The 22,635-nt window shown below is 48.4% G+C and overlaps 1 protein-coding gene across 5 annotated transcripts in view; it reads left to right on the top strand.

The window, feature by feature from the left end:
• stxbp5l (syntaxin binding protein 5L) overlaps window positions 1-22,635 on the top strand; it is an 879,402-nt gene that overhangs the window by 304,011 nt on the left and 552,756 nt on the right. For all 5 annotated transcript variants that reach the window (XM_072513712.1, XM_072513711.1, XM_072513708.1 and 2 more), the window contains exon 5: window positions 6,873-7,007. In XM_072513712.1, the coding sequence (XP_072369813.1) occupies window positions 6,873-7,007 (135 nt within the window). The remainder of the gene's footprint in view (window positions 1-6,872; window positions 7,008-22,635) is intronic.

Here is a 22,635-nt window from a genome sequence, read left to right as displayed (position 1 = left end):
TACTTAAGTCAGCACTTCACAACTCCCAAGTGGATCGCCAAGGGTAGCCGTCCTATGTAGCATGTGAAGAGTTATTGCCTCGCATCCCAATCAGACCGTGATACCTGGACACTGTCCCTGAACACTGTGGGAGGCAACACAATGGATGAAGCAGCCAAAATCCGAACGTTCATTGGCTAGGCCCCAGTACCAGGGACATTTTGGCGACCATAGGGGTGTGCACCCGGGAGGGGACCAGCACCCTGTCTAGGTAACGTTACATGCGGGTGTCAGAGGTACAGGGTGTGGGGTCCGTTGAGCAGGGGCGTGGGCAGGGCATGTCGGTTGGCAGGGGGTGAGCAATGGGCAATGGGGGGAGCTGGGGTGGCGGGGCATGGGATTGGTGCTCGGCCCACATAGTGGAAGGTCGTGCCAGAGGTGTCATATTGGTCGAGGTCAAAGATTTTAAAATAATTTACACATGTCCCCAATAGCCCCAATCCCCCAATGGTGCTGCCCACTCTCCTTTCCCCCCCACAATGCACCCAGCCCCTCTTCCCCCCTCCCCCCCCCCCCCAACCCCACCCCCTCTGCAGTGCCCTCTCAGCGATCCTCGACATTCCGTGCCCAACACCGCGTCCAGGTGTGTCCCCAGGATGCACATCAGAGGTGGAGGCAGACTGCTGCCTACTGTGTCCCGTGGCCTTTGATGCCCCTGACAGCCATCATCTGGGGAGTCTGAGGATGGAGGGCCCCTACGCACATGACCCCGTGTTGGGTGCCACCCTGTTCCGGGTTCAGACTCTGAGACGTGCCGTTGTCAGTGGGGTGAGTCTCGGGGGAGTGGGTGGCCGCTGTCGTCACTCCACAGGGGGACTCCAGGTTGACACCCAACACACCCTCCTCCTGGTCGGTGCCCTTATGCCCAGGGGTTCTCCTCGGGTCAAAGCGGTAGCTGGATCCAGCCCCAGGTGCCACTGTGTCATCTGGCTCTGCCAGCCCTGGTGGCTCCCCAATGTCTGCAGCACAGTGTCAACGTCCTCGGCAATGCTCCTCAGTTACTGGGACATTCTCTGGAGCGCCCCGGCAATACCACCCTGTGACTCGGACACATACCCTAACGACCAGGACATGCACTGCAGCGCCTCGGCGATGCGCACCTGAGACTGGGACATGTCCCACAACGTCTCGGCTCTGCCCAGGTGGGACTCAGACACCTACCCTAGCGACTGAGATGAGCTCTGGAGGGCCTCGGCAATGCCCACCTGAGACTGGGTCATGCCTTGCATCGCCTCATCAAGGTCAACCTGGTACCGGGTCATATCCCCCAGTGACTGGGACACGCTGTCAAGACAATCGGCCATGGCCATCACCGACTGAGCCACACCTTGGACACCTGCACTCATGCGGCAGATGTCGTGCACCAGGCTCTCCACTGCGGTCACCACACTCGCAGTGTTGGCCTCGGTGCCACGCATTGTCAGTGCCATCTCCTGCGCCCTTAACCTCCGGAAATCCTCCAATTGGATATAGACCTGTTGGAGGTCACTGACATCCCCCTCTGAATCTCACAGCTGCACCCTTACGTCTGCATCAGCTCCGGGTAAACCTGGTCCAGATGCTCAGCATCCTACTGGGACCCAGCTGGGTCCTGGAATCCAGCAGACCTCCGACTGCTGTCTTGCCTGGGCGTTCCTGCCTCCACATGATGTGCAGCAGCAACTGTGTGGTTCTCACCAGAATGTGCTCCAGATGCCTGACCACTACTGTTGCCAACTGAGGTGTGTGTCTCTGTGCTGGTGGAGGGTGGGGATGTCATCCTCGGAGCTCTCCTGCATGGTGTTCTCATGGGAGGCGGGTGGGGGGACCACCCCGCAAGGGCTGGAACCATTGGATGAAGATCCTGAAGGAGAATGGACATGTGGTCAGTGGGAGGGATGGGTCATTCTGCATGGCATTAACAACTCGTGTGTGACAGGTCATCTGAGTGGACATGGGTGGACCGGGACTCGGAGCGGTGCTGGACGGGGACGGTACCAGTCGCATTCTCGTTGGGGGGGGGGGGGTTCGGGGGCCCGCTGCCAGCCCACCCATGTGGCCCATTGCAGGTCTTTGGTCTCCCTATGGCACTGGGTGGAAACCCACGCAGACACAGGGAGAACGTACAGACTCCGCACAGACAGTGACCCAAGCCGGGAATCAAACCTGGGATCCTGCCGCTGTGAAACAACAGTGCTAACCACTGTGCTACCGTACTGCCCTACTGCAAAGCTCCACTAACATAGGCACTGTTATGTGCTTTTCCTTAGAGCAGATGAGTAGGTTATAATTTTAACAGTAGAACTTAGGTCCTGCAAGTAATCCATTCCTTTTTAATGTGAAACTTTCTCAAAGTTCCTTTTTAACTGCATGCACTGTTAATTAATTTATTTTTCCACAATTTTTTTAAACGGCTTCTATTTCATTAAGGTTATCAGTTTTGTGGATTCTTATGGTTCACAATTTGTTTTGAGTAATGAAATTATGGGTGGGATTCCCCATCCCGCCAGACCCGCTTTCCGGCGCGGCAAGCCCCACCTGCAGCGGGATCCTCTGTCCCGGCAGCCGGCTAATGGGGTTTCCCATTGTGGCCACCCCCACGCTGTCAGGAAATCCGCAGGCGTTAGTGCGCTGTTGGCAAAGCGGAGGATCCCGCCGACGGAGAATCCCGCCCTATATTCTTGCCAATACAAATACAAAATGCGCAACGCTTGCTGAACAATCCTAAGTGAGCTAAGAATTACATTAACAACCAATTTAAGATCAGTTGAGCTTGCAATGTGGCTTACTTTCACGTGCTGAAAGCTATCAGTAGCCAGCGCAGTGTGAAAACTGCCTCTGCTTGGACAAGCTAGAAGGACAGCTATTTTTCAAATTACAGTGGCGAGTTGTGGACCCCTGGATGTCTCCCAAGGAACCCCGGGTTTCTGCGGAACCCAATTTCAGAAACACTGCAGTAGAGCAAAGAAGCTGAAAGTTACCTTTGTCTTCCAGGATGATATTGGAATTAAAAACAGTTTTCACAGACATGAGAAGATCCCAATAATGTTTTGTGTTCCGGTCAGATTTGGTGGTGAATGGCTAAACCAACTGCCCGCTATCCATTCAAGTATGCATTCGTTGGATTTAAGGGGAGTGAAGATGAGGTCTATACCAAGGGTAATTGTCATGGCGAGAGAGAGTAATCATTTTAAAGGGAACAAGGGCGTCAAAGGTGGAAGTGAGGTTTTGGTTAAGCAGATTGGTGGCTGTGGAAATGTTGTGGTGAATGAAGAGCCAAAGTTTAAATAATTGTAAGTGTATTGGGGGGTAATCATTGAATCATCGAAATTGCATCCCCACTACTCATGAGCACTGCTTTGATGCCTGAAACTAGCCTCCTCACTAAAACACATCTTGTTCTCCTCTCCCCAGTGGTGTTTGTTGATTGTAACTAACTTCCTGTCCTCCTTTTTCTTTTTTCCATTGTCCTTCTTATTTCTCCCTCCATACTCTTCCTTCCTTTCCATGTTTTCTGTTTTCTTTTCATCCTTTCGCTTTATTTCCATTCTTTCCATCCCCTCCCCTTTCCCTCATCCTGTTCACTTTTCACCTCACTCTTCTTTCACCTTCCCTTATTTCGCTGCTGTTTCCTCCCTCCTTTGTTGCGATTCCTCTCCCCCACTGTCCTCATCGTTTCTCATTCTCATCATCTCCCATTTCTACTGTACCTCACCCTCTCCTACTCACCCTTTCTGTCCTTATCCTGCTCTTAAGACCATAAGACATAGGAGCGGAAGTAAGGCCATTCGGCCCATCGAGTACTCTCCACCATTCAATCATGGCTGATTTCAACTCCATTTACCCGCTCTCTCTCCATAGCCCTTAATTCCTCGAGAAATCAAGAATTTATCAACTTCTGTCTTAAAGACACTCAACGCCCCAGCCTCCACCGCCCTCTGTGGCAATGAATTCCACAGACCCACCACTCTCTGGCTGAAGAAATTTCTCCTCATCTCTGTTCTAAAGTGACTCCCTTTTATTCTAAGGCTGTGCCCCCGGGTCCTAATCTCCCCTGCTAATGGAAACAACTTCCCTACATCCACCCTATCTAAGCCATTCATTATCTTGTAAGTTTCTATTTGATCTCCCCTCAACCTCCTAAACTCCAAGGAATATAATCCCAGGATCCTCAGACGTTCATCGTATGTTAGGCCTACCATTCCTGGGATCATCCGTGTGAATCTCCGCTGGACCCGCTCCAGTGCCAGTATGTCCTTCCTGAGGTGTGGGGCCCAAAATTGCTCACAGTATTCTAAATGGGGCCTAACCAATGCTTTATAAAGCTTCAGAAGTACATCCCTGCTTTTATATTCCAAGCCTCTTGAGATGAATGACAACATTGCATTTGCTTTCTTAATTACGGACTCAACCTGCAAGTTTACCTTTAGAGAATCCTGGACTAAGGCTCCCAAGTCCCTTTGCACTTCAGCATTATGAATTTTGTCACCGTTTAGAAAATAGTCCATGCCTCTATTCTTTTTTCCAAAGTGCAAGACCTCGCACTTGCCCACGTTGAATTTCATCAGCCATTTCTTGGACCACTGTCCTAAACTCTTCTCTGGCAATGCCCCCCTGATCATCACGTCCTCGAACATTTCCACCAACAGCGGCGCCAACCTATCCTTAACCTTTTATAAAATTCCACCAGGAAACCATCTGGCCCTGGTGAATTGCCCATCTGTATTCTTTAATTCACCACCTGCTCTTCTTCCACCCCCACTGGCTCCTCCAATCCTGCCCTCTACTCCTCTTCTACTTCAGGACAATCTAATCATCCCAAAAGCTCCCTCATATCTGACTAATCCGGAGACTATGACTTATACAAATGTATAACTCTTCAAAAACTTTGTTCACCTGCTCCGTTGCCACCAACTGCTCTCCCGTTCCATCCCTAACCCGAACAATTTATCTCGCTGCCACCTGCTGGCGGAGCTGGGCTGTCAACAAGCGGCTGGCCTTGTCCTCAGACTCATACACAACTCCCCTCGCCCGCCTCAGCTGCCGAAGCGCCTTTACCGTGAACAGAATATCAAACCTCACCTGTAGCTCCTTCGTCCTCGCCAGAATACCCGGCATTGGATCCTCCGCGTACCTTCTATTTACCTTCAAAACCTCGTCTATCAACCGCTGCCATTTCTCTCTTGCCTCCCCTCAAAACGAGATGACCTCGCCCCTCACTACTGCCTTCAACACTTCCCAGACTACTGACGGCGAGTCCTTCCCATTCCTATTGAACCCTACGTAATCCTCAATCACCATCCCCATTTTGATACAAAAATTTGGGTCTGCCAACAGTCCCACATTGAACTTCCACGCCGGACGCTGAGCTGACGCCTTGTCCATGACCACGTCCACCCAGTGCGGAGCATGGTCCGAAATACCGATCGCAGAATACTCGGTCTTCCTCACCCTGGCTAACAGCGCCTTCCCCATCACAAAAAAAAATCAATCCTTGAATACACAGTGTGCACTGGCAAAAAAAATGAATACTCCCTATCCGCGGGTGCAAAAATCTCCACTGGTCCACCCCTCCCTTCTCTTTGATAAACATAGGCAAAACCTTTGCCGCCCCATGAGGGGGTCGCCACACTACCAGAAGGATGTGGAGGCTTTAGAGAGGGTGCAGAAGAGATTTACCAGAATGTTGCCTGGTATGGAGGGCATAAGCTATGAGGAGCGATTGAATAAACTCGGTTTGTTTTCACTGGAACGAAGGAGGTTGAGGGGCGACCTGATAGAGGTATACAAAATTATGAGGGGCATAGACAGAGTGGATAGTCAGAGGCTTTTCCCCAGGGTAGAGGGGTCAATTACTAGGGGGCATAGGTTTAAGGTGAGAGGGGCAAGGTTTAGAGTAGATGTACGAGGCAAGTTTTTTACGCAGAGGGTAGTGGGTACCTGGAACTCGCTACCGGAGGAGGTAGTGGAAGCAGGGACGATAGGGACATTTAAGGGGCATCTTGACAAATATATGAATAGGATGGGAATAGAAGGATACGGACCCAGGAAGTGTAGAAGATTGTAGTTTAGTCGGGCAGTATGGTCGGCACGGGCTTGGAGGGCCGAAGGGCATGTTCCTGTGCTGTACATTTCTTTGTTCTTTGTTCTTTGTCCCGGCCTCCACCGCCCTCTGTGGCAATGAATTCCACAGACCCACCACTCTCTGGCTGAATAAATTTCTCCTCATCTCTGTTCTAAAGTGACTCCCTTTTATTCTAAGGCTGTGCCCCCGGGTCCTAGTCTCCCTTGCTAATGGAAACAACTTCCCTACGTCCACCCTATCTGAGCCATTCATTATCTTGTAAGTTTCTATTAGATCTCCCCTCAACCTCCTAAACTCCAATGAATATAATCCCAGGATCCTCAGACGTTCATCGTATGTTCGGCCTACCATTCCTGGGATCATCCGTGTGAATCTCCGCTGGACCCGCTCCAGTGCCAGTATGTCCTTCCTGAGGTGTGGGGCCCAAAATTGCTCACAGTATTCTAAATGGGGCCTAACTAATGCTTTATAAAGCTTCAGAAGTACAGAAGTGCTCTTAGTACTTCCTTGGTTCAATTCAATGGTATCTAACCATTTAAGCTTTCTTGACCTTAATGTTCCACTTACTCTTCATTCTCTGAGCGCATCATCACAGAAGGTGATCTGCTTTTTTGTAAATGAATGGAAATATTGCAATTGAGTTTCCCAATTTTTTCATGATCGAAATAAAATCAACCTGTCACCAGGGGCATCATTTTCTTGTTGCATAATTTTTAATGGTTTTTTTTGAAAATATTGAATTTTATTACTCATGTTTCTTTTAAACCAGGATTACCTGCTGCCATCTCCCTTTCCAGAGTAAATGGCTATACGTGGGCACAGAGCGAGGAAATACATATGTTGTGAACATCGAATCATTTGTTCTATCAGGATATGTTATCATGTGGAATAAGGCAATAGAACTGTAAGTATCATCCATGACCAAGTGAAGAACACGAATATGAAAGAAAAGTCTTATTAGATAATAATGTCCATTAACATGTTATATCGAGAATAATTTAAATTTATGTAAATCCAGTGAAATCTGATATGGGTTAGATCCAAGTTGATTTCTGTGGTCACAGTTTCAATTGCATGCATTATTTCATAGGATCATAGAATTTACAGTGCAGAAGGAGGCCATTCGGCCCATCGAGCCTGCACCGGCCCTACCCAAGCCCATACCCCCACCCCATCACTGTAACCCAGCAACCCCACCCAACCTTTTTTGGACACTAAGGGCAATTTAGCACGGCCACTCCACCTAACCTGCGCATCTTTGGACTATGGGAGGAAACTGGAGCACCCGGAGGAAACCCACGCAGACACGGGGAGAAAATTTCACGCAGTCAGTTGCCCAAGCCGGGAATCCAACCTGGGTCCCTGGAGCTGTGAAGCAACTGTGCTAACCACTGTGCTACCTGTTTTGACATTTTTAGGGAAACAAATCTGGGAGAAAACTTTTTGACACTTTGTCTTGCACCAAATGATGTATGTCCATTGCTATGTTAATTAAAACTGTTTTTAAGTGTCCCTGGAAGTGCCTGAAACAAAAGCTTATCTAATTAATATATGTAAATAAGGATCCTGCATTGGATTATTTTGTAAATCTAGTGTGTGGAAGTGCGTGATTGGTCAGTTCCTAGCACTGCCTTCACCCCCCCCCCCCCCCCATATTGCAAACCTACAGAAAACAGTCAGAAAGTAGGCTACAGCTGTGATATTTAGAGGGTATCATGTCCATTAAGACTTTCTTTATGAGCTGTGATGTACTTTTGTGTCAACTTTGAACTTTCAACAGAAGTGCAGGTTAGGTGGATTGGCCATGCTAAATTGCCCCTAATGTCCAACAATGTGCAGGTTAAGTGGGTTTGCAGGGGAGTGGGCCTAGATGCAGTGCTCTTTTGGAAAATTGGTGCAGACTTGATGGGCTGAATGACCTTCTACACTGTAAGAATTCTATGTTCTGTGTATCTCTACTTCCTTAGCAACCAGACATATCTGACAATAGCCCTGGAGTATAAAAGTAAGGGAGTATTGTTGCAATTGTATAGGGTGTTGGTGAGACCACATCTGGAGTATTGTGTCCAATTTTGGTCTCCTTATTTGAGGAAGGTTGTGGTGACATTGAATCATAGAATTTACAGTGCAGAAGGAGGCCATTCAGCCCATCGAGTCTGCACCGGCTCTTGGAAAGAGCACCCTACCCAAGGTCAACACCTCCACCCTATCCCCATAACCCAGTAACCCCACCCAACACTAAGGGCAATTTTGGACACTAAGGGCAATTTATCATGGCCAATCCACCTAACCTGCACATCTTTGGACTGTGGGAGGAAACCGGAGCACCCGGAGGAAACCCACGCACACACGGGGAAGATATGCAGACTCCACACAAGCGAGGTCAAAATCGAACAAACAACTTCAGATTTAACTTGTGGAGCTGTCTCCAATCCTTAGCCACCTGGATCCCCATGTACCTAAAACTCCTCACCACCACCTTAAATGGTAACTCACTCAGTCCCCTTTCCTGCCCCCGAGCCTGAATCGCAAACACCTCGCTCTTTCCCATGTTTAACTTGTGGCCTGAGAACCGCCAAAATTCTTCCAGTGTCTCCATAATTCCAGCCATCTGCCCCCAGCGGGTTTGTGATATAAAAGAGTAAATCGTCCACGTAGAGCGAGACCCTGTGCTCCATCCCTCCTCTCACTATCGCCCGCCAAACATTCAATGACCCAAGGGCTATTGCCGAGGGCTTTATGGCCAGGGCAAACAGTAGTGGGGCGAGCGGCACCCCTGTCTTGTCCCCCTACAGAGACTAAAATATTCTGACCGGACCCAGTTGGTTCTTACATTCGCGACCGGAGCCTGGTATAGCAACCGGACCCAATCCACAAATCCCTGCCCAAACCCGAACCTGCCTAAAATATCCCATAGGTACTTCCACTCCACCCGGTCAAAGGCCTTTTCTGCAGCCATAGCTACTACCACCTCAACCTCGCGCCCCTCCGCTGGCATCATTATAACATTCAGGAGCCGTCTAATGTTGGACATTAGGTGCCTGCCCTTCACAAATCCCGTCTGGTCCTCCTCGATTAGCTCCGGGACACAATCCTCAATACGTGCGGCCAAGATCTTTGCCAGCAATTTAGAGTCTACGTTCAAAAGGGAAATCGGCCTGTACGATCCACAGCTCCGGGTCTTTGTCCCCCTTCAAGATGAGAGAGATCGATGCCTGTGATAACGTTGGGGGGAGCACTCCCAGCTCCTTAGACTTGTTAAAGGCCTTAACCAGGAGCGGCCCTAGTAACCCAGAAAACATTTTATAAAACTCCACTGGGTATCCATCTAGTCCCGGGTCTTACCCGATTGCATCGCCCCCAACCCGTCTATCACCTCCCCGAGCCCAATCGGGCCCCCCAAGCATTCCACCAGCTCTTCACTTACCTTCGGGAACTCTAGCCTCTCCAAATATTGCCTCATACCCTCCTCCACGGCTGGGGATTCCGATTCATAGAGTCGACTAAAGAATTCATGAAACACATCATTTATCGTCCCCGGGTCCACCACTACCTTCCCCCTCATATCCTTTACTTTCCCAATTTCTCTCGCCGCCTCCTGCTTCCACAGTTGATGTGCTAACATTCTACTGGCTTTCTCCCCATACTCGTATATTGCCCCTTTCACCCTCCTCAACTGCCCTTCTGCCTTACCTGTGGATAGGAGCCCAAATTCCATTCGGAGTCTCTGACGCTCCTTCAGGAGCTCCTCATCTGGAGACTCTGCAGATCTTCTGTCCACCTATAAGATTTCAGCTACCAGCCTGTCCAACTCCGCCCGTTCAGTCTTCTCCCTGTGGGCCCGAATCAAAATAAATTCCCCTCTGATAATCGCCTTCAATGCTTCCCAAACCACCCCTGCCGCGGTCTCTTCCGTGTCATTGCTCTTTATGATGTGGAGATGCCGGCGTTGGACTGGGGTGAGCACAGTACGAAGTCTTACAACACCAGGTTAAAGTCCAACAGGTTTGTTTCGATGTCGCTAGCTTTCGGAGCGCTGCTCCTTCCTCAGGTGAATGAAGAGGTCTGTTCCAGAAACATCGCGCAACAATCACCAGGCAGGAATGTTCCCTTCCAGTCGGGGAACACTTCAGCAGTCAAGGGCATTCAGCCTCTGATCTCCGGGTAAGCGTTCTCCAAGGCGGCCTTCAGGACCCGCGACAACGCAGAATCGCCGAGCAGAAACTTATAGCCAAGTTCCGCACACATGAGTGCGGCCTCAACCGGGACCTGGGATTCATGTCGCATTACATTCATCCCCCACCATCTGGCCTGCAAAATCCTACCAACTGTCCTGGCTTGGTACAATTCACACCTCTTTAACCTGGGGTTACCCCATCTCTGGATCTGTAAAGATTTAATCACCTGCTAATGCTCGCATTCCAAGCATTGTTTGGCATCTTTGAATTTGTCTATATATGTGTTTCTGGAACAGACCTCTTCATTCACCTGAGGAAGGAGCAGCGCTCCGAAAGCTAGTGACATCGAAACAAACCTGTTGGACTTTAACCTGGTGTTGTAAGACTTCGCACATTGCTCTTTATGTAATTCCGAATGGCCTCCCTCACCTGCTCACAAACCTCATCCTCCGCTAACAGCCCTACATCTAACCTCCATTGTGGACGCTGGGTCTTTCCTGTGCTACCCATAGGTCTATCCAGTGTGGAGCGTGGTCCGACACCTCGATTGCTGAATACTCAGTGTTCTCCACCCCCGCTAACAGCGTTTTGTCAAGTACAAAAAAGTCTATCCTGGAATATACCTTGTGCACATGGGAGTAGAATGAATACTCCTTGCTCCTTAGCCTCCCAAATCTCCACTGATCCACCCTCCCCCATGCACTCCATAAACCCCCGCAGTTCTTTCGCCATTGCTGATACTTTTCCAGACCTGGAACTCGACCGGTCTAGTCTCGTCTCCAGGACCGTATTAAAATCCCCCCCCCCCATAATCAGCCGGTGCGAGTCGAGATCCGGCATCTACCCAGCACCCTCCTGACAAACATGACATCATCCCAGTTTGGAGCGTATATATTGACCAACACCACTGCCATTCCCTCCAGCTTCCCGCTTACCATAATAAATCTACCCCCCGGGTCTGCCTCTATCTTCCCCGCCTTGAATACCTCCTTTTTATTAGCCAGGATTGCCACCCCCCTTGTTTTAAAGTCCAATCCCGAATGGAACACATGTCCGACCCATCCTTTCTTCAGTCGAACTTGGTCTCCCAGCTTTAAGTGCGTCTCTTGCAACATGGCCACGTCCGCCTTCAGCTGTCTCAAGTGTGCGAACACACGGGGCCTTTTGACCCTGTGTCGGGGGGGGACCCTACCTTCCTCCCCTGTCGATCAGCCATGACCTTTCCTAGGCCAGCCCTTGGCCCATGGCCCGTACCTCACCTGGCCCACCCCTCGGCAGCTACCATCATTTACTCTCCCTCTCCAACCTCCTAAAAGTCCCCTCCTCGTCAGCAGCCCCCCCTCCCCGCACCCCTCCCCGCCCATTCTCTGATGAGAATGTGCAGACTCCCACAGACAGTGACCCAAGTCGGGAATCTGCACTGGGACCCTGGCACTGTGAAGCAACAGTACTAACCATTGTGCCACCATGCTGCCCATATTGGGAAGACCGAAAGCATTGTCATCAGCCTCTGACATAAAGTCCATTCCCTAACCACCTACTCCATCCCTCTCCCTTGAAACTATCCTAGGCTGAATCATGTCAGTCAGCACCTTAGTACCTTATTAACACCAAGATGAGCTCCTGACCATATATCTGCTCCATCATCAAGGTAGCCTATTTCTAACTTTATTACACACATTGGGCACCCCACTGTCCCAGCATCTTAGCTGCTGATGCTCTCATCCATGTCTTTGTTACCTCTAGATTAGGCTATTCCAGTGCTGTCCTGGTTGCTCTTTCATCTTCCCTCCTACATAAGCCTCAACTCATCCACAATCCTGCTGCCCATCTTTCTAACTTGCACAAAGCTCTGTGCACCCATCAAACCTATGCCCATTGACCTTCAGTGGTCCGTAGTCTGGCATTTTAAAATTCTCATCCTGTTTTCAAATGCACCCCTGCCTCAAGACTTTGCTCCTTCCTATTTATGTTACCTCCTCCACCCTACGTCTTTGAGATCTCTGCACACTTCTAATTCTGATCTCTGTTATATCCTCAATTTTACTTGCTTCATTATTGGGAATTGTGCATTCAGCTGCTTAGACCCTAAGCCCGAAAACCTCATACTAAAATCTCTATGCCACTCTGCCTTTCTCTCCTCTTCAAGATGCTCTTAAAATGTGCTCTGACCAAATATTTGGCCATGTGTTCCTTTATTTTCACTTAATTTACAGTGCAGAAGGAGGCTATTCGGCCCATTGAGTCTGCACCAGCCCAAACCTCCAACCATCCCAACCCTTTTGGACACTAAGGGCAATTTAGCATAGCCAATCCACCGAATCTGCACATCTTTGGACTGTGGGAGGAAACCGGAACACCCGGAGGAAACCCACGCAGACACTGGGAGTACGTGCAGACTCCACACAGACAGTGACCCTAGCCAGGAATCGAACCTGGGATCCTGGAGCTGTGAAGCAACTGTGCTAACCACTGTGCTACCGTGCTGTTCCAATATCATCTAATGTGGCTTGTTGTCACATTTTGTTCGATAATGTTCCTCTGAAGTGCCTCGGGAAGTTTTATTACATTAACAGCGATGAGCACAAGTTGCTGAAAGTACCTCAATTACAACCTGTTGAATGCTTCTCAACACTTATACCCACGGCGAAGAATCACTGAAACGACTACACGATGACATTAATAAGTTCCATCCAACCATCAGACTCACCATGGACTACTCTCCAAAATCAGTTGCATTCTTGGACACACTCATCTCCATCAAGGATGGTCACCTCAGCACTTCGCTTTACCGCAAACCCACGGATAACCTCATGATGCTCCACTTCTCCAGCTTCCACCCTAAACACATTAAAGAAGCCATCCCCTATGGACAAGCGCTCCGTATACACAGGATCTGCTCAGACGAGGAGGAGCGTAACAGACATCTACAGACGTTGAAAGATGCCCTCGTATGAACGGGATATGGCACTCGACTCATCGAGCGACAGTTCCAACGCGCCACAGCGAAAAACCACACCAACCTCCTCAGAAGACAAACATGGGACACAACCGACAGAATACCCTTCGTCGTCCAGTACTTCCCCGGAGCGGAGAAACTACGTCATCTTCTTCACAGCCTTCAACACGTCATTGATGACGATGAACATCTTGCCAAGGTCATCCCCACACCCCCACTACTTGCCTTCAAACAACCGCGCAACCTCAAACGAACCATTGTTTGCAGCAAACTACCCAGTCTTCAGAACAGTGACCACGACACCACACAACCCTGCCATGGCAATCTCTGCAAGACGTGCCAGATCATCGACATGGATACCACTATTACACGTGAGAACACCACCCACCAGGTACGCGGTACATACTCGTGCGACTCGGCCAACGTTGTCTACCTCATACGCTGCAGGGAAGGATGTCCCGAAGCATGGTACATTGGCGAGACCATGCAGACGCTGCGACAACGAATGAACGGACATCGCGCAACAATCACCAGGCAGGAATGTTCCCTTCCAGTCGGGGAACACTTCAGCAGTCAAGGGCATTCAGCCTCTGATCTCCGGGTAAGCGTTCTCCAAGGCGGCCTTCAGGACGCGCGACAACGCAGAATCGCCGAGCAGAAACTTATAGCCAAGTTCCGCACACATGAGTGCGGCCTCAACCGGGACCTGGGATTCATGTCGCATTACATTCATCCCCCACCATCTGGCCTGCAAAATCCTACTAACTGTCCTGGCTTGATGCAATTCACACCTCTTTAACCTGGGGTTACCCCATCTCTGGATCTGTAAAGATTTAATCACTTGCTAATGCTCGCATTCCTAGCATTGTTTGGCATCTTTGAATTTGTCTATATATGTGTTTCTGGAACATACCTCTTCATTCACCTGAGGAAGGAGCAGCGCTCTGAAAGCTAGTGGCATCGAAACAAACCTGTTGGACTTTAACCTGGTGTTGTAAGACTTCGTACTTATTGTTTAAGCAGTGAATAAGGAAGATTGTCTTTTATTGCCTGCACATTTGTTCACCAATTTAGGTATCCTAAATTGGTCTGTTCACATTTATGAGATCATAAACTTTAAGCATCTTCAGACCCAAGGAGGGGTCCCACCTGCCTACGCCACACCAGTTCAGATAAGTCACTTGTGAAGGGCCATAATGCTCCACAAATTTGTTACCTGCACACAAGTATGTCAAAAGCACCTCAATTGCAAATTGGGAGCACTGTGTTGAGTTGCTAGAGTAATTTGGAGGTTTTTGTTGACCACAGAAAGGCAGAAAATAATATAACCTTGCATAGGTATGTGAACAGCAGTACATAGGTATGGGGACAGTAGTTGAAGTTTTACTTGCTCTGAAATATTAACAAGACTTGCAAAAGAGGAAGCAGAGAGGGAAACCTTTGTGAGGACAAATGAGAAGGTGGGCTGCGCATGAAGGGCTTATCCCAAATGGGTCTTCTTGGAGCACCACTTCTATGTTGCAGGGAGCCAGGAGCAGCTCCACAGGGGCCTATGCTCCACAAAGGGGATAGTGACAGAGTTGTGCGACCTATTTCATAATCAACTAGAAATCCGAACCAGGGTGAGGACTGTCTTTCCAGTGGCTGTAAACATCAATTTCTGCCATTACATTCTATGCAGTGGTAACCTTCTGATGGGAGCAGGTGGCATCAGAAATCACCATGCATAGAAGCTATAGGAAGGTGACATAGAAAGAGAGGGAATTCATCTGCTAACCCTGAGATGGGAAGGTCAGGATGAAAAAACACGTGGGTTCAGCAGGATAGCAGGCCCTTACCTCAAAGAAGAGTGATACTGAAACCTCCGTGTCTCCCATTCTGGCTTTGTTCAATTGGTGTGTGATCAAACGAAGGAGTGCCGGCTATCCTGGCAGCACCCACTTTTACCCAGTGACATTTAGCAATCCCAACTGTTATTTGGACTGTAAGACATACCATTGGATGCCTGCTTGCTGACTGGCATGCTACTGCTTTCACACATGGCTCATGTCCCCCTTATGCCATCTCACCAAGTGAGATCAATGAGCCTTCAATGAAGCTACAATGTGGAGTTAAAGTAGCTACTTTGCTCATTTGGGGGATGTCCGAGAGGATCTTCATGTTTTGTTGTGGTGTTTTGCATTCTCCATAACCTTGCAATTAAGGCGGCCCAATTAATACCTTTTTGGGTACAGAGGCCATTTTGGAAGGAGGAAGGCAGAGACCACATGCAGCTAGATGGAAGGAGAAGGACTGGATTGTGAGATTTCAGTTCACTCGAGATAAACATTCTCACCCCCAATATGGACCCATCATATCTTAACAGCATCTCTATTTCAGACTTTCAATCACAAAATCCTGGCCATCATCATTCAATAAGGCAGACACCAAAAGCATCACACAACAACTTTACCCAGCAATGCATCAATTATACAGGAAAACTGAACTAATCTATCTTCCTGGCCTGGTGCTCCTATGGGCTTGATGCTGCACATCTAACCATCATATCTGTGCTATATTGAAAAGGCGGCCAAAATCACTGACTCACCATTGAAGAAAGAAGATAAACTTCCTGAAAAAGATGATCTCCAGGAATACACTGAGGCTGGAAGATGGACCTCCTCAATAACACCGAACCTAGAAGATCCATCTGTAGAAGCTCCCCATCTCCACTGCTGTTGTGGTCCAGGGTTGCCGACAGCCTCCATCCTGAACCCTGGAGGCAGCACCTGGCATTGTTAGCGTCCTGATCTCTGCAAGACACATGTTTTTCCAGACGTGTCCTGGACCACATGCTTTCCTTCTGGTGTCGCAGTGAATCGTGGGTGGGTAGAAGATTCTGGTCAGGCCTTCATCTGCATCCCAAGATCAATTTTGTGCCGGCCTCCAGTGGATTTCCCGATCTGCCAGGGTGGGCACAAGTTGAAGATCCCATGAGAAATGTACTCAAAATCTTTGGACTCCTGCCGAATTATCTCCTCCAACGCTGCCCTCCCCGCCTCCCATCTGCCATTGCAATGGCAGAATTCTGCTCTACGTTTCTGTCTCATGTATCCAGGGCTGCATCACAAAAGCGGAGACTCCGTCATCTTTGTCTTCCCGGAAACATGGCATAGACACTGTGGTCTGGATGTGATATGGTGTACCTTTCTTTGACTCTATTCTATGATAAAGTGGTGTGTCAACTTCCTCTGCCCTCTGTGCGGCATTGTGACTGTCCAACAGCCTGAAATGGAACGCTGCTACTTCGCTTTTATAAGGGTTGCATCAACCCCAATGCCTGTGGGGACATCCTCTGTGTCTGTTGGGGGACGGGGGTGCGTTGGGCTCTGGGGAGTTTACTTTTAGTTCAGATCAGTGTGCTCTTTAAAGATGGTGCTTTGGATTGGCAGGACAGTCAGGGAGGGGCCTGGCACTGCCAAATCTGCTGTATTATTATTGGGCAGTGAATGCTGAGAAGATGCAGAGCTGGGGTAGGGAGCCGGAGACAATGTGGGTGAGGATGGAGGCAGGCTTTTCTAGGAGGTTGGGGTTGCAGGAGCTGGCAACGGTGCCACTTCCATTTGCCACTGGGAAATATTCAGGTAGTCCAGCGGCGGTGGCCACACTGAAGATATTTTAAGTTAGAGGTGGGGTCGAGGTTTACACCGAATCGAGAGAAAAATTTGTTTGAGCCAGCAAGATTGGATGCTAGGTTTCGGGGATGGCAGGAGCAAGGGGTTGTGGAAATGAAAGACTTATTCTTGGAAGAGCGGTTTGCGAGTTTGGAGGAATTGACGGAGAAGTTTTGAATTCCATGGGGGAGGCTTTTGTATTTGCAGGTGCGGATTTTGCAAGGAAGGTTTTCCCGATGTTTCTGGTGACACCTCCCTCCCCCGTTGGAGGGGGTGATGTCAGTGATGGGGTTGGTGGGGGGGCCACCTCGGCGATTTATGGGAGGATTCTGGAGGAGGATACAATGTCTTTGGAGGGGGTTAAGACCAAGTGGGAGGAGGAGTTGGGAGTGGCGTTGGAGGAGGGGTTGTGGTGTGAGATGTTGCAGAGGGTGAATCCCTTGACTTTGTCTGTGAGACTGTGGTTAATGCAGTTAAAGGTGGTGTACAGGGAGCACCTGACGAGGTCAAAGATGAGCCGGTTATTTGAGGGGGTGGAGGATACTTCTGCGCAATGTGGGAGAGATCCGGCCAACCATGTACATATGTTCTGGTCATGCCCGAAGTTAGAGAAATCTTGGAGGTCTTTTTTCAGTCCCATGTCGGCGATCTTGCACTTGGACTTGGAGCCCAGTTTGGAGTGTCAGAGCTGCAGGCGGGGGTGGATTGCTGATCGCTGATTGGTCGCAGGCTGGTCCTGTTAGGGTGGAGATCAGCTTCTCTGCCCTGTGTCCCAGTGTGGCTGGGGGACCTGATGGAGTTACTGTATCTTGAGAAGATAAAGTTCACCTTGAGGGAGGCGATTGAGGGGTTTCGCAAGATATGGGGTCTACTTGTTGGTTACCGTCAAATGCAAAGGTGGTGTTTGGGAGGGGGAGTATTATTCTTCGACTTAAATGGGGGTTGGTTGGTAGAGGGGGGTTCTTTTGTTCTTATTTTCATTGGGGGTTGTTTTGTTTTTATGTATAGAATGTTAAAATGTTAAAAACAATAAAAATATTTTCCAAAATAGGTTCAAATAAGTGAATAAAAATGTGTAATATTGAGTATGAAGTGGAAGTATTCTGTTTGGAAGGAAGAATAGAAGTGGGGAGAAACTATTAGATGCAGGCTTCAGACGAATTTTGGTGTTCTAGTTCAAGAAACACAAAGAGAACATGCAGATACAGCAAGTGACTAGGAATTTTGACTGTGGAGAGGAGAAATTTCTTTACTCAAATGGTTATGAATCCTTGGACTTCTCTATCCCAGAGGGTTGTGGATATCTTGTAATTGTATGCTTTTTGTGGACTCCTAACGGGATCGACTGAAAGCGGGAAAGTGCATTTGAGGCCGAAGATCGATCATAATTTTATTGAATGGTGGAGCAGACTCAGGAGTATATGGTTTACTCCTGCTTCTTTATGTTCTTATGTGGATATAAGGGACTTTAATTATCTTTCTGTTGGAATCATTTGCGAGATCATTAAGAGAGCATTCTTGCAAATTAACAGGATTCTTTGCAGTTTTGGATATCTGACATGTTTTCATGAGTACAGCAATCTGTTTATGTTTGAGGGAGTCCCACTTCACCAAATAGGTCAGTGTTATACTCACTTTGCCACCTTCATTAGATTAATGCACTATTTTTAATATGTGATATTTAGGTGCATATAATTATAACATTGTATGAATGAGGATTAAACATAGCGTACATTGAGGATATGAAAGATTCTGAAGTCGAAGCATAATACACAAACTTTAATCTTCGTTCATACCTTAGCCTTCATAAATAAAAATGCACATGTTTCCTCCAAGTTTAATGTACCTTCAATTACCATAAATTTTTCCAAAAATAAAGAGAATGTGCTCAGTAAAACTTCAACTAAATTCCAGAAAATAGTATAAATGCTTAATAATTGGGGATGGAGTTAGTCGTTATTATACAGTATCTAAAAACTTAGTTAATTATTTTCTTATATAAAAATCATAATTAACAGAAATGGCAACATAATTTCCACTCGTTATCACATTGAAGTACCACACCATCAGACTTGTTCATTAAGGCTTCTTCTTGATTGTGGTTTGTCGAAAAGAATAACCACTGTTGTCCCTGATTCAACATGTTTCTCAGTGGGGAAAACAGATGGGAGTGGTATTGATGACATCCATGAAGAACCAACTGTCCCTTTATCAACCCACCCCGTCTTCACAAAAAATCATATATTATTGACTTTGGTGTCAGGAAACCGAGGTAGGTTGAAGTGATCTAAATTTGTATTAATAAATATTAGAAATAATATATAGATTTAGGTGGCTTTAATTTTGTGTTTCTGTGTAAGAAGGGTAAACCTCCAGTTCGATTCATATTAAACCAATGTGTTTGCATATATGGGGGTTTGGTTTCAGTTCAAACTGTGTTTCTATTGTGCTGAGAGAGATTATACAACAGGAAAAATAAGCACTAGCTTGGGGAAAGAAATAAATGTTTCTCAGCAAATTTTAACTGGGAGCCAGAGTAGAAGGAGCTTAGTAGTGAGAAAGGGAACTTTTAAGAAGAGGTCCACACCAAGTTGAACAAAAGGAACAAAGGTTTATTTACATGGCAACCGGGTCTGAGGCAGCCAGTCCCGAACTAGCCGACCTTATATACATTGTCAATTATACTCCCCCTGCCCCCTCAGCGGGGAAGCTTGTATTACGCAAAGGACGCAAGGAATACAATAGTCCCCACCCAGCTTCCCTGACGGCCTCAATCCATTGCAGTTCGCCTGTCGCCGTAACCGGTCCACAGCAGATTCTATCTCTCTGACTCTACAATCAACACTCGAACACCTCGACAACAGATGTTGTTCATAGACTACAGCTCCGCCTTCAATACCATTATCCCGACAAGACTAATAACCAAACTCTGCAATCTTGGACTTGATCCCCTCCCTATGCAGCTGGATCCTTGACTTCCTCACCAACAGACCACAATCTGTCAGGATAGGTAACAACACCTCCTCCACAATCATCCTCAACATCAGGGCCCGCAAGGATGTGTGTTCAGTCCTCTACTTTACTCCCTATATACACACAACTGTGTGGCAAGATTTAACTCCAATTTAATCTATATGTTTGCGGATGATACGATTGTGTTGGGATGTACCTCAAACAACAATGAGTCAGACTACAGAAGGGAGATAGATCACTTGGTTGCATGGTGTACCAAAAACAACTTCTGTCCAAATGTCAGCAAAACCAAGGAACTGATCATTGACTTCAGGAAGTGTGGTACGACACACACCCAAACCTACATCAATGGCTCCGAAGTGGAGATGGTCGATAACAAGTTCCTGGGGGGGGGTCACCATCACTAACAGTCTATCCTGGTCCACACATGTTGATGCAGCAGTCAAGAAATCCCAACAACGTCTCTACTTCCTATGGAAGCTAAAGAAATTTGGCATGTCTGCATCGACTCTCACAAACGTCTACAGATGTGGCATAGAGAGCATCCTATCCGGCTGCATCACAGCTTGGTATGGCAACTGCTCGGCCCAAGATTGCAAGAAACTGCAGAGTGTGATCAACTCAGCCCAATGCAGCACACAAGCTTGCCACCCTCCCATTGATTCTGTGTACACTTCCCACTGCCTCAGGAAAGCAGACACCATTGTCAGAGACCCCTCGCACCCAGACCCTTCCATCAGGCAGAAGATACAGAAGTCTGAAGACCCGCACATCCAGACATAGGAACAGCTTTTTCCCCACAGCTACTAGACTCCTCAACGACTCTCCTTCGGACAGATCTGTTTGCTGTAAAACACTATTCACAACGCCCTATGCTGCTCTTGCTTAAGTTGTATTTGCTTTGTTTCGCCTTGTTCCGCACTGTAACCAATTACTTATTTGTCGATGTACTTCGTCGATTATTCTTTTTGTCTACTGTGTACGTTCCCTTGGCTGCAGAAAATACTTTTCACTGTACTTCAGTACATGTGACAATCAATCAATCAATCAAAAACCCCGTAAGCCCTGTGCAGAGGCAGATGCAGATTATGACATCCCTTCCCACCCCCCAAAGTCTGAAGGACCATCCCACAAGGAAGAGAAGAAGCAGTGGATGAAGGGCGACGGGCTCTCTTCGGCTCAGGCGACACATCCTGCACCATAGGAACTGAGTCCGACAGCATGTATCACGTCAGGGAACACTGTTTCCTACAGGAACACTGCAGTGGGAGTTTGGCAAGAGGTAGCTGCACAGCAGAGGCTGCAGAGGCTGTGTTTCCATTTTGGAATCCGAAGAGGTGACATCCCACATGTCCAAGTCGAGATATCCACAGGGTGTCATAGTGGGCCTGTTTGACAGCGAGACCGGACAATCCAGAATAAGCGCTCATCAGGAACCTGATGAAGGAGTGGTCTCCACAACCGAAGGTGATCCAGATTGCGATAGAGCAGCTGGCCGCCGAGCCGAACCTGATAGGAGACTGGCCCAGTCTGGCAGAAAACAATCCCCGAGAGCTAGCAAAAGCAGACTGCAAAATTGTGGACCAACAACGTGTCCCCCAGAGCGAAGTGCCGGGGCGGTCGATGCCAAACAGGGCAGCATTCTTGTAGCTTTCTAGTTATAGATACGTAGAAGATAGGAGCAGGAGGAAGCCTTTTGGCCTTTTGATCCTCCTCTGCCATTTATCACGATCATGGCTGATCATCCAACTCAATAGCCTAATCCTGCATTCCCCCCTTAACTTTTGATCCCATTCGCCCCAAGCACTATATCATAGAATCATAGAATTTACAGTGCAGAAGGAAGCCATTCGGCCCATCGAGTCTGTACCGGCCCTTACAAAGAGCACCCTACTCAAGCCCAGTAACCCCCACTTAACCTTTTTGGACACTAAGGACAATTTAGCATGGCCAATCCACCTAACCCGCACATCTTTGGACTGTGGGAGGAAACCGGAGCACCCGGAGGAAACCCACGCAGCCACGGGGAGAACGTGCAGACTCCGCACAGACAGTGACCCAGGCGGGAATCGAACCTGGTATCCTGGAGCTGTGAAGCAACTGTGCTAACCACTATGCTACCGTGCTGTCCCCTATATCTAGCCGCCTCTTGAATATATTCAATGTTTTAGCCTCAACTACTTCCTGTGGTAATGAATTCCACAGGCTCACCACTCTTTGGGTGAAGAAATATCTCCTCATCTCTGACCGAAATGGATTACCCTGAATACTCAGACTGTGACCCCTGGTTCTGGACACACCCACCATCGGGAACATCTTCCCTGCATCTACCCTGTCTAGTCCTGTAATGGCGCACCTTTTCCCTGATAACAGGGATCAGCAAGCTAAGGTGGGTACGGAGTCCATGAGCATCTCAGCCGGGGCCACACTACGTGCGGCATGATCCGATAAACAAACAAGAACCAAGCCAGCCACGTATTCATGGAACCTGAAGTCTGTTTCCGGAGCCCCTGTTGGAACGTCTTTATGGCCCGCTTAGCTAACCCGTTAGACTCCAGGTGGTATGGGGCTGTATGCCGAAACTGTTGGCTTTCAAGAACGCCAAAACTCCTCACTGGTGAAAAAAGCCCCATTATCCGTGAGCAGGACCTCGGGGAGCAGGCATCGGGCATCAAAACAGAGACGCATAGCTTCTCGATCGCCGCGCAAGAGATGATCGCTGTCATTCAGTGGACCTCTAACCACTTGGAATTGGTGTCTACCAAAGGA

Source organism: Scyliorhinus torazame, chromosome 8 (assembly GCF_047496885.1).
Source record: "Scyliorhinus torazame isolate Kashiwa2021f chromosome 8, sScyTor2.1, whole genome shotgun sequence".
NCBI classification, from domain to species: Eukaryota; Metazoa; Chordata; class Chondrichthyes; order Carcharhiniformes; family Scyliorhinidae; genus Scyliorhinus; species Scyliorhinus torazame.
This window is presented reverse-complemented; position numbering and strand designations above follow the sequence as displayed.